Source organism: Dermacentor andersoni, chromosome 3, assembly GCF_023375885.2.
Source record: "Dermacentor andersoni chromosome 3, qqDerAnde1_hic_scaffold, whole genome shotgun sequence".
Taxonomy (NCBI): Eukaryota; Metazoa; Arthropoda; class Arachnida; order Ixodida; family Ixodidae; genus Dermacentor; species Dermacentor andersoni.
In genome coordinates, this window is record NC_092816.1 from 115240878 (window position 1) to 115268456 (window position 27579).

Below are 27579 nucleotides of genomic sequence, written 5' to 3' on the forward strand. Positions count from 1 at the left end.
GCTCGAGCACAACACCGCTACACCAGCCACGGGGCTGCCGGGGAGAGAGAGCCTTTACGTCGCTTTGGAGCGTAGAACAAGACAATCGATGATGGGATCGATGAACATTCCGCGATAGTCTCACTCGAAGGAAACATGATTTGTCTCCGCCTATGTCTGAGGGACCGCTTGACCCCGCCGCTCGAAGGGACCTGGGGGATGATGCGTCCTTTCACTCATCTTTACGCGGCATAGGTAGCGAAAGCGAGTGAGGACCTGCTAAAAAAGGGCTTCACATAGAGATGTGTAGCAGAGCCCTTCTAGCTCATAGACGACCCCATCACAGCAAAAGTTCTGACACCATTAGAAGTGCTGGTTTGCGCACGGCTAACACCTCTACTTTTGATGCTGTAAAACTAAATGGTACTGTGCACTAAGGCGAGCTCAAACTGTAGCTGCAATGAGGGAAGGGGTAATTGCGAACTGTACATTAATTCTGACCATCAGCTACGTATAGGATGAAGTACCAGGCAAGAGGCCCTGTCACCGATAACTATTAGAACTCATTCACACTGACTACTCGCAGTGGTCACGCTACCAAGGTGGTCGCAAAGCGCCCGGTCGCGTATATATATAGCCGCAAATTATCGCTTTCGTCGGAAGGCCACCGTCTTGGGCCAGTCTCTCGCTGCTCAAATGGCGGTGTGAATGAGTTTATTTCATGCAGGTTTCATGTCTTCTGTCGCAGCTCTCATTGTGTTTATCTACCACGAAAAGTGACCAGAGAAAAAAAACGCCATATTCGTTCCCTACAGCGATTGAATCTTACGCTTTAAGGAGAAAGTTGTCAGCTGTGGGGACAAAGCCCAGCTACCTTAAGAGTGCACGAGATCTTCAACGAAGAAGCCTTTTCATGAAAGGCGCAGACTTTCGTCGTTGTATATGCATGAACGACAACGCGCTATTGTGCACGCGAAGGTTTCTAAATATTCTGTAGAATGCCTACAATACGTTGGTAAAAAGAGAAAAAGAATGCTTAATTAAAGCTGATGATGGCATTGAAATCCTAAAGAATCATGTAAGTATCGCACGTTTTTCAGTGATATGTAGCGAACCTGACATGCTGCTTTTCTAAATGACCGACCTTTCTGTTTTCGGACTTTCACTCTCTATTCACAGCCATGGCGACAAGCGCAAGTTATCTGTGGCAGCGGCTCTGGTGGGCCTACCGCGACTCGTGTTCCTTGATGAGCCCGTGGCAGGCGTGGACATCTTGGCGCGGAGGACGATCTTTCAGGCACTCCAGGCTATCATCAAAAAGGGATACTCGTCCATTATCCTCTCCTCCAACTCGTACGTTCAGCGGAGCAGCTTTCCTTAATCAATTTCACGCCAACATGAACCCACAAATTTATTTTTTGTAACCTTTGTTTTGTTTTTCTTACTTAGCCATTGAGCGCATTTTTTTTTCAGACCTCGTGCACCGATTTACAGGGCGCGCCAAGGAGAAAGCAATGACATTTGAACACAGAAAATGTTCTTCTTCTGAGGTCAGCTCGCACTGACAGACAGGGGCCAGGAGCTGCTGGAAACATTTGGGTCCCGTAACTAGGGAACCACCCAGTGGCGTAGCTAGGTCCTCTGGCACCCGGGGCCCATAGGTGTTCTATCACCCCCCCCCCCCCCGGGTGTAGTCGAGGAACGCGAGGATATCAACAAGTTCCGGGTGTCTTCAGACGTATATGACACCCCCCCCCCCCCTCCGCTGGCCTCTTGCACCCGGGGCCCACGGCCCCCCGGCCCCCCCTGTTGCTACGCCACTGGAACCACCCCATCTGGTGCCTGCGTGCACCACCGATTTATTTCGAGCCCAGTAGATGTTGCTTCATCATCATTCTGAGGGCTTTGCTTTCTTGATCCGTCATGAGTACACTGAATTCTAAAAGAAAGAAATGCAGAAGTTGCGTTAGTGAGGGGACACTTATCCGGGTGCTATCACAGAACACTGGATCTTTCTGATTTACACATCGGCTAAAATATTATTGATGTAACGGTTAATTAACTAAGGAACAGTCACAACTAAGACACGTACTAGCCCCCTACTGTGTATGCTACGTTTGCGCAAAACCCTCCATGATTTGCGAAGGTGCCGACGTTGACTCCTATAGCCGTAATATTTTCAGAGAAAAAATGCCCTGTGTAATGCAACTATACAGTTGGTCATGCTTGTGTCTCCGGCCTTGTTCCTACTTCGCCGTTCGTTACTGGGAAGTACCGGGCTCGCAGCGTTAAAGAAAAGAAATGCATGAAGGCAGATGACGATTATTGTTGTGTGGCAGAAGGGGCACTCCAAAGGGTGTAAAGCATTCTCAGAGTGTAGTATACTACTAACGTCACGTTTTGCAGCGATGGAATTCCGGCGCCATCTACTGTCGTTGTGGCGAAATACCCCTGTCACCATAGCCATGACAGATGGTGCCGCTGTTCTGTTGTGGCTAATATGAAACTTTTTAGGGGTCATGGGCGCTGCAAGTGACCCGCGTTTAGCCTATATTTTGAAAGAAACAGACAAGTACCGATCATAAGCGCGGCTACAAACTGAACCCTCCTGCACTGCCGAATGCTATATAGACCGTTTTATCGAGGGCGTCGCACTTTTGCGATCACAGCGCCGTCTATCCTCCGGCGCCATGCTGGTGTGTGGAATTCAAGCTTGAGGGTGCATTGCGAGCGTACTGTTGACGACGAGTGGCAAGTGTTCGCGTTTTCCTGGGAGGTCTAAACAAGGTTCTGCGATTTAAAAAAACTTCTTAGCGTGTCCTCACTGAGCCGTGAACTTCGTATAGCCGCCACGTCTAACGGCTATGGGTCTATACGGCGCGGCCACACCTGGTGACAGTGGCCACGAATATGCCACGATCAACCGCATGCATGCGATGCGTTCAAAGAATATGCGCGCTCTTAGGTCTCGAGTGATGCCTATGTAAGGTTGCCTCACCGACTCAAGAGAGCTGAAAAAACGCACGACTACTCTCTGCAACAGCAACTTTATTTTCTTAAGTAATGCAGCCTGCGAAGCTTGGCGTCGGCCGGAGAGCTTGCCGGCGAGATTCGGAAGCACCGGAGAGTCCGTGTAAACTATAGGGGCCGCTGGCACTCGGTATAGGCATGGATGGCTTTGGTTTCCAGAAGGAAAAAAAGACCACGCCTTCATTTTCTTCGTCGGCACGTACTGTTTTCAAAATACGTCTCCAGTGAACTGGCAGTAAAACATTGACTGCCAAGCGTGATAATCTTGGAACACATTTGAACAGAATAACTTTAATGTGCGTGCATGACGAAATAATTGACGCCATCCATTCGCACTAGCTGACCGACTCGAATGCGCACCTTTCGTTCATATCTCAGTTCGGGCATGGATGCCGAATTGGAAACAATGTTCTAGGGGCACCACCCTGAATCTGACTTTGTAATAATAAGTATGCTTTATTATCATAATCATCATATGTGGATATACACGTGACGAACTTTATGGCCTCAGGTTCTTTCTGTTTATGCTGGCAATCCAAAGCCGACTCTTGTTTTCAAGCGCAGCGGTGGAGCTCACGAAGTCGCCGCGTTTGAAGAGGCACTTGACATTCGCTTCGAAAGCTTTTTTTTTTTTTTTTTTGCAGCCGATTACTATACAGTGGCAGCACGTTGACTTTGTGGGATCCTCATCCGTGTTCTTGGGACAAAGGAACGACAACACAGTAGTGCAAACAATCACAATGGCATTTCTTGCATCTTTCATAGATCAGTGCCTGCTAGCCGAGTTGCTATCCACAAAACATGCCCAAGGGCGCGCGACAAATCTAGGAAGTCCGACTCACCGCGACCGGATAGCGAGCGAATATGTTCGCCCCATGCTGGATCCCAACGCCTGGTGGTTCGCGCGTACGGTCACGCGAATGCTGGTGCATTCGAAGGAAGCCACGCGAGACGGTCTCGCAGAAACATGCATCGGTGCACGCGCGGGACGTCCGCGGCGTTCGCCGACCCGCAGCCAAAGAGGAAGAGCTTTCTCCTTTTCGCAGATGGCGCAACACTCGCGCCATCTCTCGTACTGTGCTTCAACGACACCGACCGCCGCGGGCCCCAGGCCACGAGGCGAAGCCGCACTGCAGGAGACGGGAGCTATGCGGGAAAACAAGATATCAAGGGACGCGTGAGAGTCACGCATCCCCACAACTTTCACCCATCCGAAATCGCAGCATTGACAGACGGAACACGTTCGCATCGCACTTATTCGCAATCACACCGGTATACCGGCGGTTCCAAGCTGGCGCTTGGAGAAACGGCGATCCGCGCATACCACTGCCAGAAGGAGAGCGGCGCGGTGCGCTGGCTCCAGGCTGCGTTCCTTCTCGGCGATATAACGTTCTGTACCTCGTTGCGAAGTTTCAGTGGAAATTAGCCGGGAGTTTATGTGGAATACTCACAAATTACGCTTACCACTCGTATTTATGCACCAACCAGGGGCTGAAATTAAAAAAAGGAAAGTTTTTCGTTCGTAAGTGCCATTTGCCATAGCCTGGCCATCTTCGTTAACAGTAAGTGCAGCGTCAGGATTGGCGGAACATTGCTCTAACGAAATACGGGCCCAATATATTGAGCAGCACCCATGTCACCTGTACCCTTTTAAGGTGGCGGCGCGGTGATGGGGAGATGATTCGTCAGACTAAACAAGTCTTTCGTTTTCGCATACGACGGCGGGATGATTCGCTTACGTGATACATCTCAGTAGTGCATCGTATTCGATCACGGTGTACGATAATACTTCTTTTTTTACTGTTCAACTAAAAGTGTGACGATAAAACTTACGAAAGCTGCACCGACTTTGTTGACGACGAACGGCACCACTGCAACTCGCGCTCGCCAACTTGCGCCGCGCTCTTTTCTTCAGCATGGACGTGTGCGAGGCGAACTGCAGCCGCGTGGGTATCTTGGTCTCGGGCCAGCTGCAGTGCCTGGGCAGCGTGCCGCAACTGCTGGTGCGCTTCGGGCGCGGCTTCACCCTGCAGATCAAGTGCGTCGCCAAGGACGCGAGCAACGCGGCCGCCCTCGAGGAGGCCGTGGCCACGCTCTTCCCGGGCATCCTGCTCACCGACGTGCACCCGGTACGCGCTCGCAACGTTACAACGTACATCACTGCATGGATGGATTGGTTTTACGGACGTCGTCCCTCCGGTCGGTAATCCGTTTGGGACGCTCGCTGGCGCCACCGCCGCGTTATTTCGATTAACGGGAAACTATCCCAGTGAAGCCGGCCGGACATTACTGACCGTGACTCCCGAGTGCTACTACGGCTGTTGCGTTGCCGAGTGCGTAGCACACAGATAGGAAAATAATCACGTGTCCCAATGCAGGGATCAGGCCTCGGTCTCCAAGAGCTGCAGCCCCGTATGCTATAAACAATTGGAGGCGACAATTATTTTTATTAACGCGCATTATTCTCTCGTGGCAGCGCCTAGTAGTTCTTTGAGACGTTCGTTACTTCTATGACATCGCGTGGCATGCGTGCGCAAAAAAACTGCGTTACGATATCTTCGCTTCCCATATAATCCAACACGTGCGTTGGATCTGCATAATTTCACTACTTTAGGCTACGTTTGCCATTGGCACTTAAGATCCGTTGTTATTGCCGCCGACAAACCATCAGGTTTTACAATATGTAGTACCGCGAAAAATTAGTCTTTTTTTTTTGTCTCGGTGTTGCAGCTAACCTGCGACCAGTCCTCTAGCGGCATTCTCATAGCCTCAGAGCTAAACTCGTTCAAATTAGCCGCTAGAGTTGCTTATGTCCAAAGCATAGGCGGCAGTGCAAGCAATTGCGCGGAAACCATCGAAGATTGTTGTAAAAACAAGCGAAGCTTTGCCGCGAAAGCTGTTTCCCCTGCTGAGTCACTCCTCTCAGGTGGAAAGGGTGCGCCATTTAGGTTCCTGAAAGCATTTGACAGCCGCGTCTGCATCACTTTTGTCGTGTACAAAATGTTGCTTTTTTTTTAGCTGCACCAAGTTTTTAAACATCGCCTGTACCATATAGCAAAACTCTAAATCTCGATAAAGATTACTCGACGAGGTGGCCACTACTTCCACGAGAAATCAAAATACTTAAATAAATAATTAACATAACTGGACTAATTCATTTTCTAAATAATTACGGCACATATTTCTATCTACAAATTTTATCTAGTGGGTATGCAAGGCAATATCCACTTAAAATGCATTCTCAGGTGTGCACCTGCTTCGAGATATTTATTTTCAATGTATCCGACGAAAGGCGCTTTTGTTCCACTTACTCTCGCGCTCAATTTATACAACAGCGCTTTCTTGAAAAAGCAAGTGGAAGAATAAGCACACTGTATTTACCTCAAGTTTGACGGCGCATATCTCGGAACCGGTGCCATCCTCAGAATTCGTTCTAAATCAGTTAACTAACAACTGTGCTACGGCGACGGCTGTGAAGGCGTCAAATGATTTGGGTGTTTATGCCTACTAGATCTAGCCTCAGTAATGTTAGCCAGCGCCACTCAGAACCAAGGTGGGCGGATGTGGAACGTGATCACGTAACACGTCATAGTGCGACGCATGCGTAATGCGGAGGTTGTAGGTTCGGCTCCCACCGGCGACACGTTATCTTTTCGTGCACTTTCGGTTCCCTTTCTTTATTATTTTCTACATACATTTCAATTTCAACTACAGCCAACTTCTCCGATTTCCTTGCCTTCATTGTGCCTTGGCTTCTTATGGTCATTACACACACACACACACACACACACACATATATATATATATATATATATATATATATATATATATATATATATATATATATATATATATATATATATATATTGTACTGTAATATAGGGAGCAGTGGGGCTGTGCCTAGGAGAGAGACAACGACGACGAGAAAGAACAACCTTGTTTCGGTGCTCGGTCGGCTACACTACCTCTCGCGGCTCCAACGTTCTAGTCGCGGACGCTTACTACTCAAAGTGCTTCGCAACATTTGGTGGAGGTGCTGGACTTATTGCCAACCTGGAACTCCGAAGCCGGACGATCCCTGTCACCTCTCCCATGCCTGAGGAGACTAGTCCTACCGCGCCACCCATGGCACCGCCTCCAGTCGTCTGTCCTGGTGCGCCACGCCAACGGGATCCTCCCATATTCAATGGCACTGACGATCATGACGTAGAGGACTGGCTGTCATCATACAACCGAGTGAGTGCCCACAACAAATGGTCTGAAGCTGACAAGCTTGGCTACGTCCCATTCTACCTTTCCGGGGTCGCCCATCTTTGGTTCCGCAACCATGAGGCTGACTTTTCCACCTGGACAGCATTCCGAACGGCACTTCAAGAAGTATTCGGTCGCCCTGCTGTGCGCAAACTTCGGGCTGAACAACAGCTTCGCTGTCGTGCCCAACAAAAGGGCGAAACCTTCACGAGCTACATTGAAGATGTAGTTGACATCTGCCGGCGTTGTTGGGGTCTCGGTGCTGGCGCCCGTTATTGCGAATGGGTCGCAAGCCCCAAGGGTAGCGTTGGCCTGGCGGCCTGGGGCACTGGAAGCATCCGAAGGTCCCGGCAAAGCAAGAGAAGACTGGTAACAGAACAACTTGTTTATTCTAACATAGCAAAAGAGCGGCCGGTCAGGTCGACCGAAGTGGAGAGACGGGAGAGCACGTAACTCAACAGTACAAATCGGAGCCTCTCTCCTGGCGTCCGGGGGCAGCTGCTCTTATACTCTCGGCGTCGCGGGCCAGAAGGAAGGTCACGGGATGAGCCCACGCGACGGCGGAGCATGAGCCCACGACGGCGCGCACGGTCGAGCCGAGAGACATGGTGAACCGAGTGTAGTGACGCATCGCCAACCCGCCGACGGACAGACCTGCTGGCTCCTCACTTGGGGAGCTCCGCTCCCCGGCTGCCGCGCTTTGACAAGCGTGGGCACACACACACACACGCACATACGAAGACACGTGGCACTGAAACACGCCTGGACACGCTTGGCGGGGAGGCGTTGCGGCGGCGTCGAACGGGCCAAAATGTCCGCCGCTTTGAACGAAGCCCCGGCGTCCGTTGCATCCGCGCCGGCGTTACCGCGCGTTGTAGGCGAAACGTAACAGACCGCCCCGCCGGGGGAAGGAGATCCCGATGGTCAGGGGACTGCATCCGCTGTCCGGAGGGATGTCGCTCGATGATGCTCATAACCGAAGTCGGGCGTCCTTAGGCGTTTCTTGAGCGCAGCGCACAGAGAAGGCCTCGTTCTCACGTTCAGGTGCACACAGGACACTGCAAAGTGACTTCGGGAGAGTTGACATTTTTGTTCTCGTTTCCGGCAAGCGTTAGAACTACGCCGAAAGTCAACCGCTCAGTCAGCAAGCACGGCACAACCCTCACTAAGCCCTGCCAGGCTCTTTCCCCTTTTATACTGCTGCCTAGTTCCTTACAGTAGTTTAGCAGCACTCAGAACGCGTCCACAAATCGGAGAATTGCACTAGAAAGCACATCATCACTTTGAAACACTACACGAAAGCAATAGGTTAAAAATCCTGCCTCAGGAAGAAAAACATCAGTAACAAGCAATTTTGAGGCTGATTCCCACGTTAGGGGCTTCGACTTAAGCCATCGGCGTTACCGTTGAGAAGCCCCTTTTTGTAACGCACCTAAAAGGAATATTGTTGCAAAGCGAGGCTCCAGCGCAGGAGGCGGCCATTTTTGGGAGAGATGGTCTGCAGCCATTGGAGAGGGCAGTGATCCGTCTCAATGATAAACCTCGAGCCAGCTAGGTAACATGACAATTTCTGAACGGCCCACACGATACACGCACACTCTTTCTCGGTGGCGCTGTACGCCTGCTCACGACTCGTCAGCTTACGACTAGCATACAGGACGGGGTGTTCTACTTCTCCATTTTCCCGTTGGCACAGTACAACGCCCTTGCCTCGCTCACTAGCATCACACTGAACAACGAACCCTTTTGAGTAGTCGGGCGATCGTAGCACAGGCTGGCTTGTTAGGGCGCTCTTTAGGGCGCTAAAAGCTCTTTCCTTTGTCTCATCCCAGACGACTGTTTGCGGCTCTGTCTTTCTTAGAGCATCCGTTAGGGGAGACGCGATATCAGAGTACCTGGGGATGTACCTCTGATAGTAGCCGGCGACACCTAAGAACGACCGAATATCGGTCTTCGTGCGCGGTTGCGGGAAGTCTCGCACAGCGGCCACCTTTATTTCAGAGGGGCGGCGACGACCCCGACCAATCACGTGTCCGAGGTAGACAACCTCGGCCTGTGCTAACTGGCACTTGGGAGCCTTGACTGTCAAGCCCGCATCGCGCAGGCGGGTTAGCACTGCCCGCAAGTGCGCCATATGCTCAGGCCAGGATGCGGAGAATATCGCTACGTCGTCTAGATACGGTAAAGCGAATTCTTGCTGTCCCCGCAACACTTTATCCATGAGGCTTGAAAAGCAGTATGGCGCGTTCTTCAAACCAAAACTCAAAACTTTAGGACGGAATGTCCCCATTGGTGAAATGAACGCCGCATACCTACTAGCCTCTTCTGTAAGTGGAACCTGCCAATAACCTCTGACAAGATCTAGGGTGGAAATAAACTGAGCGCTACTCACTCTCTCAAGGCGCTCCTCGATGTTAGGGATCGGATAAATTTGATCCTTAGTGATGGAATTAAGCCTGCGGTAGTCGACGCAAGGACGAGGTTCCTTGCCCGGTACCTCAACTAAAATCAAAGGGGAGGTATAATCACTCTCACCCGCTTCAATAACACCGAGCTGTAGCATTTTCTTTACCTCAGCCTCCATAATATCGCTCTGGCGGGGTGACACCCGTGTTACGTTTCGCCTTCAACGCGCGGTAATGCCGGCGCGGATGCAACGGACGCCGGGGCTTTGTTCAAAACGGCGGACATTTTGGCCTGTTCAACGACGCCGCAACGCCTACCCGCCAAGCGTGTCCAGGCGTGTTTCAGTGCCACGTGTCTTCGTGTGTGCGTGTGTGTGTGTGTGCCCTCGCTTGTCAAAGCGCGGCAGCCGGGGAGCGGAGTTCCCCGAATGAGGGGCCTGGAGGTCTCTCGGCTCAACCGCTCGCGCCGTCGTGGGCCCCTGCTGCGCCGTCCCGTGACCTTCATCCCGTGACCTTCCCTCCTTCCCTTTTGGACCGCGACGCCGAGGGTATAAGAGCAGCTGCCCCCGGACGCCAGGGCAGAGGCTCCGATTTGTACTGTTGAGTTACGTGCTCTCCCGTCTCTCCACTCCGGTCGACCTGACCGGCCGCTCTTTTGCTATGTTAGAATAAACCAATTGTTCTGTTACCAGTCTTCTCATGCTTTGCCGGCACCTTCGGATGCTTCCAGTGCCCCAGGCCGCCAGGCCAACGCTACCCTTGGGGCTTGCGACCCATTGGCAATAACGGGCGTCAGCACCGAGACCCCAACAACTCGGGCCAGCGGTGCGATTCCAACATCTGGTTGCCAGCGGTGAGATCGCGACAACGGAGGCCAGCAGCGAAGAGATGCGGTTGACTGTATGCTGAGCAGCACAACGACCATCCGGGAGCAGCGCAACGAGCCCTGTGTGATGACTGGTTGCCTGCAGCGGAACGACTGCGCTGAAGTCTTGGCTGCGAGGTTTGGTGAGTGCGGGACTTTCTTCTTCTGAGTTTTGCCAGGCTTTTGTTAGTGTTAGAAACAGAGCTGGTAATTGTGGTTGTCGTTGCTACCGGGTTAGTTTGCGGCAAGACAATAGTAGGCAGTAGAGAAAGCAGCATTCAGAGCAGCCATGGATTTGAAGTCGTTGCGCAAACCGAAATTGTTGGAGCTTGCGAGAGAGTTGGGTCTGGATGTCTCAGACAAACTCAGAAAACCAGAACTGCTAAGGGCTATTCTTGAGTTAGAAGCTGAGGATGACGAGCTGTCGGAATGCCTTGAGACCATTGAGGAGAGGGAAACGGCAAAAAGACAGGAGCGTGAACTTAAAGAACAGAAAGAGAAACAGGAGCGCGAACTTAAAGAACAGAAAGAGAAAGATGAGCGTGAACGAAAAGAACAGAAAGAGAAAGATGAGCGTGAACGAATAGAACAGAAAGAAAAAGAAGAGCGTGAACACGCTTTGGAAATGAAGCGCCTCGAGTTAGAGATGGAACGCGCTCGTAATGGAAGTCAGGCACACGGTGCAGGAGAACGAGTATTGTTCAAAATGACTGACCTGATGCGGCCGTTTAAGCTTGGAGAGGACATTGGTTTGTTCCTGGTTAACTTTGAGCGAACGTGCGAGAAGCAGGGGTTCTCTCGGGAAACGTGGCCACAGCGCTTGCTCACTTTGTTACCCGGCGAGGCGGCCGACGTAGTCGCTCGCTTGGAGAGAGAGGAGGCAGAGGATTTCGACAAAGTGAAATCGAGTCTGCTAAAAAAGTACCGGCTGTCAGCGGAGGCGTTCCGTCGGAAGTTTCGGGAAAATGAGAAAGGCAGAAGTGAGTCATATACAGAGTTTGCGTACAGGCTTATGTCAAACATGCAGGAGTGGCTCAAAGAAGAGAAAGCGTTTGGTGACCACGAGAAAGTTCTGCAGTGTTTCGGGCTAGAACAGTTTTATAGTCGGTTACCTGAGAACGTGCGGTACTGGGTCTTGGATAGGCCAGACGTTAGTACGGTGGCTAGAGCCGCTGAGCTAGCCGAGGAGTTTGTGACGCGTCGGGCTCGCGGAGCTAAGGACGGTCAAAAGGGTGAATTTGGCTCCAAGTTTGAGAGGCCAAAGTTCACGCCCATGAGAGCAAAGGGGGATACACGTAGTGCGGATGCGAGTGAAAGCAGTCCGACCGAACGTAAGGAGACGGCGGCAACCGAAGCCGAACGCAGAAAGCGGTTCGAGATGAGGCAAGCGCGCGTTTGTTATACGTGCCAGAAGCCGGGTCACTTTTCGGCGCAGTGTCCGACCGAACGTAAGGAGACGGCGGCAACCGAAGCCGAACGCAGAAAGCGGTTCGAGACGAGGCAAGCGCGCGTTTGTTATACGTGCCAGAAGCCGGGTCACTTTTCGGCGCAGTGTCCAGAAACAAAAACACAAGTCGTGTTTTTGTCTATATGCAGCACTGACGAGAACATGAAGCTTCTCGAGCCTTACATGCGAGACCTCCTCGTGAACGGGAAAGAGTGCCGAGTGCTTCGCGATTCCGCAGCTACAATGGATGTAGTTCACCCCTCTTACGTAGAACCCGATATGTTCACGGGCGAGTGCGCATGGATCAAGCAAGCAGTGGAAGCTCATAGCGTGTGTCTGCCGGTAGCAAAAGTGCTTATTGAAGGACCTTTCGGAGCACTTGAGACGGAGGCCGCAGTGTCATCTATGCTGCCCCCCCAGTACCCGTACCTATTTTCGAACAGGTCCGATCACCTCCTGCGCGAGAAGGGGCTTTTGTTTGGTGAGGCTAGCATTCAGGCCTTAACCAGATCGAAGGTTCGGGAGCTCGCTGCAAAGGCGGTAGTTGCGGGGCCGACGTTGTTGAACGATGAGAAAGGGTCAGAGGCGCAGCAAGCTGGTATTCGGAGCACGCCCGAACGGGATAAAATTGAGCCTGTAGCATTAAGGGCACCAGATACTGGAAAGGAAATTCCCGATGCGGGAAAGTTAGAAGAGCTTCCGATCGAGCTTCCGGGACTAGGCTCAGTGACGAACAGGAAAGACACCGATCAAGTCATTAGTGACTTAATAAGTAAAGCATCGCTGTCGCCTGAGCAGAAAACCGAACTACACCAGCTCTTACAAGAGTTTCAAGGTCTGTTCTCTGAGAGGCCTGGTAGGACTTCTGTCCTTACTCATGACATAGAACTTACCTCCCCAGAGCCAGTACGATCCAAGGCGTACCGGGTGTCACCCCGCCAGAGCGATATTATGGAGGCTGAGGTAAAGAAAATGCTACAGCTCGGTGTTATTGAAGCGGGTGAGAGTGATTATACCTCCCCTTTGATTTTAGTTGAGGTACCGGGCAAGGAACCTCGTCCTTGCGTCGACTACCGCAGGCTTAATTCCATCACTAAGGATCAAATTTACCCGATCCCTAACATCGAGGAGCGCCTTGAGAGAGTGAGTAGCGCTCAGTTTATTTCCACCCTAGATCTTGTCAGGGGTTATTGGCAGGTCCCACTTACAGAAGAGGCTAGTAGGTATGCGGCATTCATTTCACCAATGGGGACATTCCGTCCTAAAGTTTTGAGTTTTGGTTTGAAGAACGCGCCATACTGCTTTTCAAGCCTCATGGATAAAGTGTTGCGGGGACAGCAAGAATTCGCTTTACCGTATCTAGACGACGTAGCGATATTCTCCGCATCCTGGCCGGAACATATGGCGCACTTGCGGGCAGTGCTAACCCGCCTGCGCGATGCGGGCTTGACAGTCAAGGCTCCCAAGTGCCAGTTAGCACAGGCCGAGGTTGTCTACCTCGGACACGTGATTGGTCGGGGTCGACGCCGCCCCTCTGAAATAAAGGTGGCCGCTGTGCGAGACTTCCCGCAACCGCGTACGAAGACCGATATTCGGTCGTTCTTAGGTGTCGCCGGCTACTATCAGAGGTACATCCCCAGGTACTCTGATATCGCGGCTCCCTTGACGGATGCTCTAAGAAAGACAGAGCCGCAAACAGTCGTCTGGGATGAGACAAAGGAAAGAGCTTTTAGCGCCCTAAAGAGCGCCCTAACAAGCCAGCCTGTGCTACGATCGCCCGACTACACAAAAGGGTTCGTTGTTCAGTGTGATGCTAGTGAGCGAGGCATGGGCGTTGTACTGTGCCAACGGGAAAATGGAGAAGTAGAACACCCCGTCCTGTATGCTAGTCGTAAGCTGACGAGTCGTGAGCAGGCGTATAGCGCCACCGAGAAAGAGTGTGCGTGTATCGTGTGGGCCGTTCAGAAATTGTCATGTTACCTAGCTGGCTCGAGGTTTATCATTGAAACGGATCACTGCCCTCTCCAATGGCTGCAGACCATCTCTCCCAAAAATGGCCGCCTCCTGCGCTGGAGCCTCGCTTTGCAACAATATTCCTTTGAGGTGCGTTACAAAAAGGGGAGTCTCAACGGTAACGCCGATGGCTTAAGTCGAAGCCCCTAACGTGGGAATCAGCCTCAAAATTGCTTGTTACTGATGTTTTTCTTCCTGAGGCAGGATTTTATTTAACTTATTGCTTTTGTGTAGTGTTTCAAAGTGATGATGTGCTTTTTAGTGCAATTTTTTCGATTTGTGGACGCGTTCTGAGTGCTGCTAAACTACTGTAAGGAACTAGGCAGCAGTAAAAAAAGGGGAAAGAGCCTGGCAGGGCTTAGTGAGGGTTGTGCCGTGCTTGCTGACTGAGCGGTTGACTTTTGGCGTGGTTCTAACGCTTGCCGGAAACGAGAACAAAAATGTCAACTCTCCCGAAGTCACTTTGCAGTGTCCTGTGTGCACCTGAACGTGAGAACGAGGCCTTCTCTGTGCGCTGCGCTCAAGAAACGCCCAAGGACGCCCAACTTCGGTTATGAGCATCATCGAGCGACATCCCTCCGGACAGCGGATGCAGTCCCCTGACCTTCGGGATCTCCTTCCCCCGGCGGGGCGGTCTGTTACGTTTCGCCTTCAACGCGCGGTAATGCCGGCGCGGATGCAACGGACGCCGGGGCTTTGTTCAAAACGGCGGACATTTTGGCCTGTTCAACGACGCCGCAACGCCTACCCGCCAAGCGTGTCCAGGCGTGTTTCAGTGCCACGTGTCTTCGTGTGTGCGTGTGTGTGTGTGTGCCCTCGCTTGTCAAAGCGCGGCAGCCGGGGAGCGGAGTTCCCCGAATGAGGGGCCTGGAGGTCTCTCGGCTCAACCGCTCGCGCCGTCGTGGGCCCCTGCTGCGCCGTCCCGTGACCTTCATCCCGTGACCTTCCCTCCTTCCCTTTTGGACCGCGACGCCGAGGGTATAAGAGCAGCTGCCCCCGGACGCCAGGGCAGAGGCTCCGATTTGTACTGTTGAGTTACGTGCTCTCCCGTCTCTCCACTCCGGTCGACCTGACCGGCCGCTCTTTTGCTATGTTAGAATAAACCAGTTGTTCTGTTACCAGTCTTCTCATGCTTTGCCGGGACCTTCGGATGCTTCCAGTGCCCCAGGCCGCCAGGCCAACGCTACCCTTGGGGCTTGCGACCCATTGGCAATAACGGGCGTCAGCACCGAGACCCCAACAACTCGGGCCAGCGGTGCGATTACAACACCCGGTACGCCTTGGATCGTACTGGCTCTGGGGAGGTAAGTTCTATGTCATGAGTAAGGACAGAAGTCCTACCAGGCCTCTCAGAGAACAGACCTTGAAACTCTTGTAAGAGCTGGTGTAGTTCGGTTTTCTGCTCAGGCGACAGCGATGCTTTACTTATTAAGTCACTAATGACTTGATCGGTGTCTTCCCTGTTCGTCACTGAGCCTAGTCCCGGAAGCTCGACCGGAAGCTCTTCGGGAACGTTTACCATCATGCACACCACTGCTTCCCGTTGCTTATAGGGTTTGAGCAGATTACAGTGGTAAACTTGCTGTGCTTTCCGCTTTCCTGGCAGACTCACCACGTAGTTAACGTCCGACAGTTTTTGAACAATCCGTGCTGGGCCCTCCCACTGCACGTCGAGTTTGTTCTTTAGCGATGTGCGCAATATCATGACCTCATCGCCCACCTCAAAACGACGGGCCCTGGCTGTCCGATCATAATAAACCTTGGCCCTCTGCTGGGCCTCTGCCATTGCTTCACCTGACAACTCCTGTGCCCTTCTTAAGCGTTCGAGGAGCTTAAGCACGTACTCTACCACGACTGGGTCGTCGCCCCTGCCTTCCCATGATTCTCGAAGCATGCGAAGCGGAGATCGCAGCGAGCGACCGTACACCAGCTCAGCTGGCGAAAACCCCGTAGCCGCATGCGGCGCGGTCCTTAATGCAAACATCACTCCAGGCAGACACAGCTCCCAGTCAGTTTGATGTTCAAAACACAATGCTCTCAACACGCGCTTCATGACGGAGTGGAGCTTCTCAACGGAATTCGACTGGGGGTGGTGCACTGAGCTGTGTAACAGCTTTACCCCGCACCTTTCGAGAAAGGCTGTCGTCAAAGCGCTAGTAAACACTGTACCCTGATCTGACTGGATTTCTGCAGGAAACCCAACTCGCGCAAATATGGACAGTAGTGCATTGACTATCTCAACTGAGCTGAGTTCTTTAAGCGGCACTGCTTCAGGGAACTTTGTCGCTGGGCAGATCACAGTCAAAATGTGTCGGTACCCCGTGGCTGTTACCGGCAGAGGTCCCACTGTATCAATAACGAGCCGTCTAAAAGGCTCCGTAATGATAGGTACCAACTTCAACGGCGCCCTCGATTTGTCCCCTGGCTTGCCCACCCGCTGACAGGTGTCGCATGTCTTCACAAAGTGGTCTGCGTCCCGAAAACACCCTGGCCAATAGTACTCTTGCAAGAGACGGTCCTTAGTTTTCTTAACTCCTAGGTGTCCGGACCACGAACCCCCATGCGACAAGCGCAACAGATCCTGACGATAGCATTGAGGCACGATCAGCTGATCGAACTCCACTCCCCTGCGGTCTAGATACTTCCGGTACAGGACCCCACCTCTTTCCACAAAGCGAGCATTTTTCTTGGCGATACCTTCCTTGACAATGCAGCGTATGTTTTCTAGGCTGCCATCCTTCTTTTGCTCGGCTATCAAAGCCGACCGGCTGACTTTTAGCAACCTGTTAAGTCCGTCTGACGTAGGCGCGATGAGCAAATCTGTAGATAGCTCTTCTAACTTTCCCGTGTCGGGAATTTCCTCTCCAGTATCTGGTGCCTTTAACGCTACAGGCTCAATTTTATTCAGTTCGGGCGTGCTCTGAATACCAGCTTGCTGCGCCTCTGACCCTTTCTCATCGTTCAACAACGTCGGCCCCGCAACTACCGCCTTTGCAGCGAGCTCCCGAACCTTCGATCTGGTTAAGGCCTGAACGCTAGCCTCACCAAACAAAAGCCCCTTCTCGCGCAGGAGGTGATCGGACCTGTTCGAAAATAAGTACGGGTACTGGGGGGGCAGCATAGATGACACTGCGGCCTCCGTCTCAAGTGCTCCGAAAGGTCCTTCAAAAAGCACTTTTGCTACCGGCAGACACACGCTATGAGCTTCCACTGCTTGTTTGATCCATGCGCACTCGCCCGTGAACATATCGGGTTCTACGTAAGAGGGGTGAACTACATCCATTGTAGCTGCGGAATCGCGAAGCACTCGGCACTCTTTCCCGTTCACGAGGAGGTCTCGCATGTAAGGCTCGAGAAGCTTCATGTTCTCGTCAGTGCTGCATAAAGACAAAAACACGACTTTTGTTTTTGTTTCTGGACACTGCGCCGAAAAGTGACCCGGCTTCTGGCACGTATAACAAACGCGCGCTTGCCTCGTCTCGAACCGCTTTCTGCGTTCGGCTTCGGTTGCCGCCGTCTCCGTACGTTCGGTCGGACTGCTTTCACTTGCATCCGAACTACGTGTGTCCCCCTTTGCTCTCATGGGTGTGAACTTCGGCCTCTCAAACTTGGAGCCAAATTCACCCTTTTGACCGTCCTTAGCTCCGCGAGCCCGACGCGTCACAAACTCCTCGGCTAACTCAGCGGCTCTAGCCACCGTACTAACGTCTGGCCTATCCAAGACCCAGTACCGCACGTTCTCAGGTAACCGACTATAAAACTGTTCTAGCCCGAAACACTGCAGAACTTTCTCGTGGTCACCAAACGCTTTCTCTTCTTTGAGCCACTCCTGCATGTTTGACATAAGCCTGTAGGCAAACTCTGTATATGACTCACTCTTGCCTTTCTCATTTTCCCGAAACTTCCGACGGAACGCCTCCGCTGACAGCCGGTACTTTTTTAGCAGACTCGATTTCACTTTGTCGAAATCCTCTGCCTCCTCTCTCTCCAAGCGAGCGACTACGTCGGCCGCCTCGCCGGGTAGCAAAGTGAGCAAGCGCTGTGGCCACGTTTCCCGAGAGAACCCCTGCTTCTCGCACGTTCGCTCAAAGTTAACCAGGAACAAACCAATGTCCTCTCCAAGCTTAAACGGCCGCATCAGGTCAGTCATTTTGAACAATACTCGTTCTCCTGCACCGTGTGCCTGACTTCCATTACGAGCGCGTTCCATCTCTAGCTCAAGACGCTTCATTTCCAAAGCGTGTTGACGGTCGCGCTCTTCTTTTTCTTTCTCTTTTTGTTCTTTAAGTTCACGCTCCCGTTTCTCTTTTTGCTCTTTAAGTTCACGCTCCCTCTCCTCAATGGTCTCAAGGCATTCCGACAGCTCGTCATCCTCAGCTTCTAACTCAAGAATAGCCCTTAGCAGTTCTGGTTTTCTGAGTTTGTCTGAGACATCCAGACCCAACTCTCTTGCAAGCTCCAGCAATATCGGTTTGCGCAAAAACTTCAAATCCATGGCTGCTCTGAATGCTGCTTTCTCTACTGTCTACTATTGTCTTGCCGCAAACTAACCCGGCAGCAACGACAACCACAATTACCAGCTCTGTTTCTGACACTAACAAAAGCCTGGCAAAACTCAGAAGAAGAAAGTCCCGCACTCACCAAACCTCGCAGCCAAGAATTCAGCGCAGTCGTTCCGCTGCAGGCAACCAGTCATCACACAGGGCTCGTTGCGCTGCTCCGCATACATTCAACCGCATCTCTTCGCTGCTGGCCTCCGTTGTCGCGATCTCACCGCTGGCAACCAGTTGTTGGGGTCTCGGTGCTGGCGCCCGTTATTGCGAATGGGTCGCAAGCCCCAAGGGTAGCGTTGGCCTGGCGGCCTGGGGGCACTGGAAGCATCCGAAGGTCCCGGCAAAGCAAGAGAAGACTGGTAACAGAACAACTTGTTTATTCTAACATAGCAAAAGAGAGGCTGGTCAGGTCGACCGAAGTGGAGAGACGGGAGAGCACGTAACTCAACAGTACAAATCGGAGCCTCTCTCCTGGCGTCCGGGGGCAGCTGCTCTTATACTCTCGGCGTCGCGGGCCAGAAGGAAGGTCACGGGATGAGCCCACGCGACGGCGGAGCATGAGCCCACGACGGCGCGCACGGTCGAGCCGAGAGACATGGTGAACCGAGTGTAGTGACGCATCGCCAACCCGCCGACGGACAGACCTGCTGGCTCCTCACTTGGGGAGCTCCGCTCCCCGGCTGCCGCGCTTTGACAAGCGTGGGCACACACACACACACGCACATACGAAGACACGTGGCACTGAAACACGCCTGGACACGCTTGGCGGGGAGGCGTTGCGGCGGCGTCGAACGGGCCAAAATGTCCGCCGCTTTGAACGAAGCCCCGGCGTCCGTTGCATCCGCGCCGGCATTACCGCGCGTTGTAGGCGAAACGTAACAGCGTATAGACCCAGATATGACCGAAGATGCCAAGGTCAAGAACATCTTGAAAGGCATAGAAGATGACGCCTTCCAAATGCTCTTGGCAAGGAATCCTCAGACGGTCAACGACATCATAACGCTTTGCCAGAGCTATGAGGAGCTGCGCAAACAACGGCTTTCTACGCGCCAAGCACTCGCTCCGGACGCCGCGCTTTCCGCTCTGAGTGATGCTGTCACTTCTACTCCTTGCAGTTCTGAAATTTTCGACAGAATCAAGCAATTTGTACGAGAAGAAGTGGCGCGCCAACTCTCTCTTCTGCCAGTCGCACCAGCCTCAGAGCCGCGCTTGTCTCCAGATCTCCGTCACATGATACAAGAACAAGTCGCTAACGCAGTACCACTTGCTCATCAACCGCCTCCTACGCCTGTGCCACTTACGTACGCTGCCGTTGTCGCTAATCCAAGGCCTCCTTCTGCAGGTAATCAATCCAGACTTACCAGCGGCTTTCCCTCACCTCCGCAAGCAGCTGCAACATATTCTCCTGCCCCCCCAAGCAGCTACTGGCCGCCGCAGCAGCCCGTGCGCCCACCTCGGCAGTATTTCCAACAGTCTCCGCCCGCTGTTCTCCATCCATGGCGCACCCATGACAATCGGCCTATATGTTATTCGTGCGGCCTACCTGGGCATGTAGCACGGCTTTGCCGCCGGCGTGGATGGTATCCTTCGGATTCTCCGAGGGCACACAGTAACGGTTTCGACTCTCCGTCCCGTTCTGCTACTGCCGCTCAGCCCTTCGAAGCCTCGTCTCCTCTTTCCCGACCCTTCAATACCCGTCGGTCTCCGTCTCCCCGTCGGCGTTCTCTGTCGCCGCTCATCCGTCGTCCTGAAGCTATCCGAGAGGAAAACTAAGGACCGCAGTTCCGGAGGCAAGAACTGCGATCTCAGCGAACTCCTCAAGACCTCATTTATTTCCTGCGAACGTCCTTGAAGTTTATGCAGAAGACATTGCCGTTCATGCGCTTGTAGACACGGGAGCAGCAATATCAGTGATTTCGGACCAGCTTCGTCTTACCCTTAGAAAAGTCGCGACGCCATATTCTGCCATTTCATTACGTACAGCAAGCGCTGCGCCGATTGAACCTTTAGGGAAGTGTACCGTGCGTGTCGTTATAAGCGGCGCTTTATACCATGTTGAGTTCGTTGTTCTGCCTCGCTGCTCCCATGCCATGATTTTAGGATGGGACTTTCTGTCCTCTCATCATGCCGTTATAGACTGTGCCCGTGCTGAACTCGCGCTGTCGGCATTCGGCACCAACGTTTTTGAAGATACTGATGACACTTACGGTCGTGTGTTCGTCACCGCCGACACCGAGATTCCTCCATACTCTGCCGCACTTGTACCCGTTTCCTGCGTTGGGTTTTCCGACTCCACAGTTCTTTTCACGCCGTCTAAGCTTGTTGCTCGCCGCCATCCTTTCTTGCTTCCTTTTGCCCTTCTTGCCATTCGACAAGGTGCGAGCGCACTTTATGTATCGAACCTGTTTCCTTGCCCTGCTAGGCTACTCCACAATGAGTGTCTTGGTTATGCCGACGAAATCGAACCAAGCTTCCTTTACGATGTGCCTGACGACCCGGCTTCTCCTTCGGTTGACGCTCTATCCCTTCAAGTTTCTCCTCCCACGCCGCCGTGTGACTCAACATTTTACCAGAGTATTGATCCCAACCTCACTCCAGCGCAGCACGCCCAGATCGTCCATCTTCTAGACCGCTTTCGCGCGTCATTCGACCTACAACAATCTCGCTTAGGCCGTACTTCCACTGTTGTCCATCACATCGACACCGGCAACCATGCGCCTTTACGCCACAGGCCGTATCGTGTATCCGCCACGGAGCGTAGCGTGATCGCTGAGCAAGTTGCAGACATGCTCCAACGCGGTGTCATACAACCTTCACACAGTCCCTGGGCTTCCCCTGTAGTGCTGGTCAAAAAGAAAGACGGCACAATTCGCTTTTGCGTGGACTACCGGCGACTTAATAAGATCACACGCAAGGACGTTTATCCGCTACCCCGTATTGACGACGCGCTAGACTGCCTCCAAGGCGCTGAATTCTACTCATCCTTAGACTTACGATCCGGATACTGGCAAGTGCCAGTGGCTGAGTCCGACCGTCCGAAAACGGCCTTCGTCACACCTGACGGTTTATTTGAATTCACCGTGATGCCATTTGGCCTGTGTAATGCGCCTGCCACATTTGAAAGAATGATGGACAACATCTTGCGCGGCCTCAAATGGCAGATATGCCTGTGTTATCTGGACGACATTGTTATCTTTTCACCGGACTTTCCTTCCCACTTACTTCGACTTGAACGCGTCCTAAAGTGCATCGCCGATGCTGGCCTCCAGCTTAACTTGAAGAAGTGTCACTTCGCTGCCCGGCAGCTGGTCATCCTCGGCCATGTCGTGTCGAAAGAAGGTGTACTCCCTGATCCGGCGAAACTACAAGCTGTTGCCCAGTTTCCCCGACCAACGACTTTGAAAGAACTGCGCAGCTTCATTGGATTAGCGTCATACTTTCGCCGTTTCATCCGCAATTTTGCCACTATAATAGCACCTTTAACGCAGCTTCTTCATGGTGGCAACAACCTTTCAACCTGGTCACCGGATTGCGATGCCGCCTTCACAAAGCTGCGTCGTCTCTTGACGTCACCGCCAATCCTGCGCCATTTCGACCCCAGGGCTCCAACTGAAATACACACGGATGCCAGTGGCGTTGGCCTTGGGGCCGTTCTCGCTCAGAGAAAGGCTGGCTTCGATGAGTACGTCGTTGCCTTCGCCAGTCGTGCACTCACTAAACCTGAATCTAACTATTCTGTCACAGAAAAGGAATGCCTCGCTATAATTTGGGCCATAACCAAATTCCGTCCGTATCTTTATGGCCGCCCGTTTGACGTCACAACTGATCACCATTCGCTGTGCTGGCTGTCGTCCTTAAAAGCGCCGTCCGGTCGTCTTGCTCGATGGGCCCTTCGACTGCAGGAGTACGACATTCGCGTGCTGTATCGTTCTGGCCGAAAACATTCGGATGCGGATGCCTTGTCTCGTTCGCCACTAACAGACGAGGCTAGCTTCCCGAAGGCCTCATTGTCCGAGTCTTCCCTTGCTGCCACGGACATTCTTCTGGAGCAGAAGAAAGACCCATGGATTGTGTCCATGCTGCGTTTTTTGTCCAACCCATCGACACCCACTAACAATCGCGCATTACGTCGCCAAGCACATCACTTCTCCATTCGCGACGGGCTCCTGTACCGTCGCAACTACCTCCCGGACGGCCGCAAATGGTTGCTTGTCATCCCACGACACCTGCGTTCGGATATTTGCGCAGCGTTCCACGACGATCCCCAGTGCGCGCATGCGGGAGTACTGAAGACATACGCGCGTCTACGCCTTCGTTACTACTGGCGTGGGATGTATCGATTCATCCATCATTATGTCCGCTCCTGTCTGGTTTGCCAACGCCGTAAAGATCCCCCTCGTCGTTAAACCGCCCCATTGCAGCCTTTGCCTTGCCCAGCACGTGCTTTTGATCGAGTAGGCATCGACATTTATGGACCTCTGCCAACCACATCAGATGGCAATCGCTGGGTAATCGTGGCCATCGACCATCTTACGCGCTATGCGGAAACTTCCCCTTTGTCCAGCGCTTCTGCACGTGACGTCGCCTGGTTTCTCCTGCGCCACATCATCCTTCGCCACGGAGCTCCCAGGGAATTACTCAGTGACAGAGGCCGCGTCTTCCTCTCCGACGTCATCGAGGCTCTCCTCAAAGAATGCCGCATCATTCATCGCACCACTACTGCGTATCATCCGCAGACTAATGGCATGACCGAGCGATTTAATCGCACTCTTGGTGACATGCTGGCCATGTACGTTGGATCCGACCAAACCAAATGGGACCATGTTCTACCTTTCCTGACCTACGCTTACAACACCGCCACGCAGACTACCACGGGATTTTCGCCCTTCTTTCTCCTGTACGGACGCGAACCTTTTTCGACAATGGATACTATCCTTCCGTACCGCCCTGACTCCACTGAAACAACTCCCCTATCCGAAGCTGCTGCACACGCAGAAGAGTGTCGCAAGCTTTCCCGTATATTTACGTCAGAAGACCAGCAACGCCAGAAGCACCATCGAGAAAGTTCCAATGCTCCTGTATCCTATGCTCCTGGCTCGCTAGTGTGGCTTTGGGTTCCAGCCTCTACCACTGGAAAGTCTTGAAATATATATATATATATATATATATATTTCAAGACTTTCCAAAAAAAGAAATAAAGTGGAATACGTCCTATTGTGTTTAGTTTCATTGTATGAAACGTGTAACGTCAAGCAATGTTTAAATTTATGCCCCGCGCAAGTCACATGGTTAGTCTGATGTAAAAGTTATCGTTATGCCCTACACCATTCCCAATGTCGGCACTGCCGCGCATTACTGTAGCTTTGCTTAGACTACTATTTTCGTTCGCACAACTAATAGAGGTTCTAGATATTTTGTAACAACCAAAATTCTGTCAATCAGTGGTCGTCGGTAAGGTCTGGTAGCTCAACAGTGGCGCTTCCCTCGTGTAATGGTCGATATTTTTTATATTGGAACTCGATAATACTTCCCTGGAACGCCGGCTTTTAACCTAAACGCGGATAACCTTTTTTTCTGTAAGTGGAACCAACATGAATTGTCAAATAAAGCTGCGCTTTTCCACTCAGCTACACGATGTCTGTTTTCGTGCGCTCATCGGGCTTTTCGGCGCGTTTGGCCTAAGTAATGCCTAACCACATATCGCTGCACATATCGTGCCACTGCTCAACTGTTGACAAATTTTACGTGCCAGAACCTCCATATATTTGAGGCATGCCGTAGTGAGGGACTGCGCATTAATTTTTACCACCTATTGCTCTTTAACATGCACGTAAATCTAAATGGACAAGCGTTTTTCTTTTGCGATTCGCTCCCATAAAAATTCGGTCGCCATGTCAGGGAGTTGAACCCGCGACCTCGTGCAATTAGCGGAGCAAAGCCACAACCACGATCCAGACCGGAGGGATGCTACGTGCTAAAATTGAGGCTGAATGGTTCCTGCGTTATTTTCACACGATATAGGGAGGCATGGATAGTCGTTCATCGGCAAATATTCTTCGACGTTTATCTGAAGTGTTCAGACGCATGATTCATGACTTCGCTCTCTCCTCCCACTGATACAAAGGCGGCTCGCCTACCCCTTTCTCTTCACAGTATCTCTCTCTTTCTTTTTTCTCTCTTACAAAAACCTGCAAACAAAGAGATCTTACTGAGCGCTGGCAAAATAAATAAATATGAAGAAGAAAGCAGTAGAAGCATAATATCAATAAATGTACTACACTCTTAGGAAAGAGCTAGTAGTACTAGCTACCTTTACGGTACTAAGTGCTTGCCACATATGTTACTATACCGTCAGTAACTGAAGTTGGTAAAGGCAAGGGTAGTAACAGTTACTAAGCGCTTTTAGTAAGCGCAATGATATTAACTGTTTGACTGCCCTTGCCTTGTTTACCAACTCCAGTTAGCAACAGGGAAGTAACATATGTGACAAGAATATGCATGGCTACATTGTTGTATGATTATCTGAATTATCTGTAAAGAAGCTATTTGTTCTCATAAACTTTCTCTGGTATCGTCTCCTTGGCACAAGCACCTGACAGGGTGGTACAGCTTTTAGGGCGTTGTGCTGCTGAGCTAGAGGTCACGGGTTCGATTCCTGCCACTGCGGCTACATTTCTTTGACAGTGTGATGCAAAAACCCTCGTGTAAGATTTAAGTGCAGCTTAAGAGGAAGCTTTAGCACGGAGGCTCCAATCCAAATACATATGAATGGAAAAATCGTTTTCCTCGGTAACCACTTAACCACATTGTGTGAGGTTTACAGCATGTAAAATATAAAGTTAAAATCTAGTGACTGTTGGAGGCAAGATTGTTATTTAGGCCAGCAATGTATTTATTCACTCTTTTGAAAACGAAACTATCGTGTTTACAACTTTGTAACTCAGCAATGAAGAACCATATCACTATTTTGTGAACTGCATCTAATAGTACAACTAAAGCAGACAAAAGTTATGTATTATACACGGCTCTCAAGTACACCACTAATACACAGGAGAAGTGTTGCAAAACCCCCGTAACCATCGCCCCAAATTCACATAATTGAGGTATCAGAAATGTCAGTTTTATATGCTCTAAATTACAGAACTGCGATATATCTTTATGGTGCATGCAGAGTTACAGATTTGTAAAGTTGTGCTTCTGTTTTTTCTAAATTGCTAATCTCTGTAAATTGTTCCGGTTTTCTGCAAAATTTTGAAAGCCTAAATTGAAATTCAGCTTGTTAAACTCACTATAATTCAACTTCCGCTGTCGAATGCAACAAATCTCACGTAACTCGGTATTGAAGTCCCTTCATGAAGTTTTCGGTGTTTTACATGTATTGAACTTGGTCCCTAGGTAAAGCTTCCTTTCATATAACCGTAGCTGGTCGATATTCATCCAGAATGTTTAAAAACAGCGCTAACGACGTGCACCGGACAACAGAATAGAGGAGGGTACACACGCCGGCGCTGATTTTCAACTGCGTTTATTGAAAAAAAAAACACGATGGCTTTTTACAGCATAACATCAAGCCTGCGCGCATGCTCGATGTGAGAAAAAGCACTTCTCATTCCCAACACATTGCCTCGTGGTCGCGGCTGAGATTAACACCGTTGTTCACCCCGGTTCAACAAGCCCATTTCCTTCAGAGATAAGCTTACCGAAGGCTGACTAACGCACCCACTACCTTTTCTCATTATGTAAAATGCTTCCGCCACTTCCCGTGTAATGCTATTATTGTGCACAAACAGGATTTTTGCGTCATCAAAGAACGGCTTACATAGTGCTCTGCCAGGTTTGTAGATTTCTCGTCTAAATGATTCTGGTGCTCCGATAGCCTCACAATACTGCATGGGCCTGTCTGCCATATATGTACGAAAGGCCGCATGACAAATGGATTTGATAAACAGCAGCAATCTTACAGGGCACGGGCTTTTTCCCATGGTTTATCCAGTCTCTTCACTATGGCGTGCCTCATAATGCGAATGTGCCGTACCCCAAATTTCTTTCGTTTTCTTTTTTTCCCTGGCACAAGTATCACTGTACCTCCACCACGCGCGCCTGCAGGGCCTGTTCCAATTCGCCATGAAAGAGATGCTCCAATGGAGCGTGCTCTTCGCTCGCGTCAACCAGCTGCACCGGTACTTCCAGCTCGAGTACGTGAACGTATCCAGCACGGCACTCGAGGAGGTCTTCATCGACTTCGTGCGCGATACGCGCCGCCCAGCACTTTCGCCCCCAGGCACCGCGCCCCACGACTCTGCACCGGCGGCCGCCAAGGTCCACGCGGCGGCGGCGACGCCGGCGGCGTCAGCCGTAGTTAACGCCGTTGTTCCGGCAGGAACATCCAAAGGGATCGCCGCCGCCACCGCGCAAGCCAAACGTGCTGCGCCTTCCACCAGCGCTGCGACAGCCAAGGGCGGCCCGGCGGCGCGGCCTTGAGAATTTAGGCACTCGAGGACGCCGGCAACGCATCCTTGGGCTCGAACCTTCGCGCGTAGTTTGTGCGTGTTCATACGCGCCGACTTTCCGCCGCGACGAGACTATAATGGCTTGTTTATGCGCATACAAATACATAAGTGGAACTAATAGGTGTCGTTGTTGAGTATGTCCTCTTCTGTCGATTTTATTTTGCGCGAGAAAACAACCAGTTCGCTCTTCTTTAGGCCAACCGCTGTTTGATAACCCACATGGAGGAGACGGATACATCCGCATACAGAAGATTGTGTATAACGTGCCTTCGGGCGTGAGCTTCCCTGCTCACAAACAAGAAAAGCGTGAGAAAAAGCCAAATAGAGGAACCATCCTGCAGGGCGCGTTCATGACGTGCGAACCGCTGCTGCCGACGTCTTGCTTGGCCACGGCGGCCAGATTCCAAACGCATAATTCCACGCTGACTGTGAACGGCCGCAAAGTTCTCTTGGAACGAAGTGAAGTCCGCGATCTCGAGGTGAAGGTCACTCCAGTAAGTGACCACGTAGAGAAAGAGAAGAATTC

At 51.6% G+C, this 27579-nt stretch overlaps 1 protein-coding gene across 1 annotated transcript; it reads left to right on the forward strand.

Annotated features, from left to right (window-relative positions):
• Positions 1–757: 757 nt before the first annotated feature.
• Positions 758–27171, forward strand: LOC129386720 (phospholipid-transporting ATPase ABCA1-like). The gene is made up of 3 exons (XM_055074846.1): positions 758–1332; positions 4925–5138; positions 26650–27171. Exons 1-3 carry the CDS (start codon positions 1115–1117, stop codon positions 27022–27024), a joined length of 807 nt encoding a protein of 268 aa, XP_054930821.1. The 5' UTR covers positions 758–1114; the 3' UTR covers positions 27025–27171.
• Positions 27172–27579: the final 408 nt, after the last annotated feature.

Bases quoted from the DNA above. Each gene is read 5' to 3' on its own strand.
- LOC129386720 (XM_055074846.1), top strand. From the start codon at position 1,115: ATGACCGACCTTTCTGTTTTCGGACTTTCACTCTCTATTCACAGCCAT. The intron at 1,333-4,924 runs GTACGTTCAGCG...TCTTTTCTTCAG, and splicing joins ATTATCCTCTCCTCCAACTC to CATGGACGTGTGCGAGGCGA. The intron at 5,139-26,649 runs GTACGCGCTCGC...GCGCGCCTGCAG, and splicing joins TGCTCACCGACGTGCACCCG to GGCCTGTTCCAATTCGCCAT.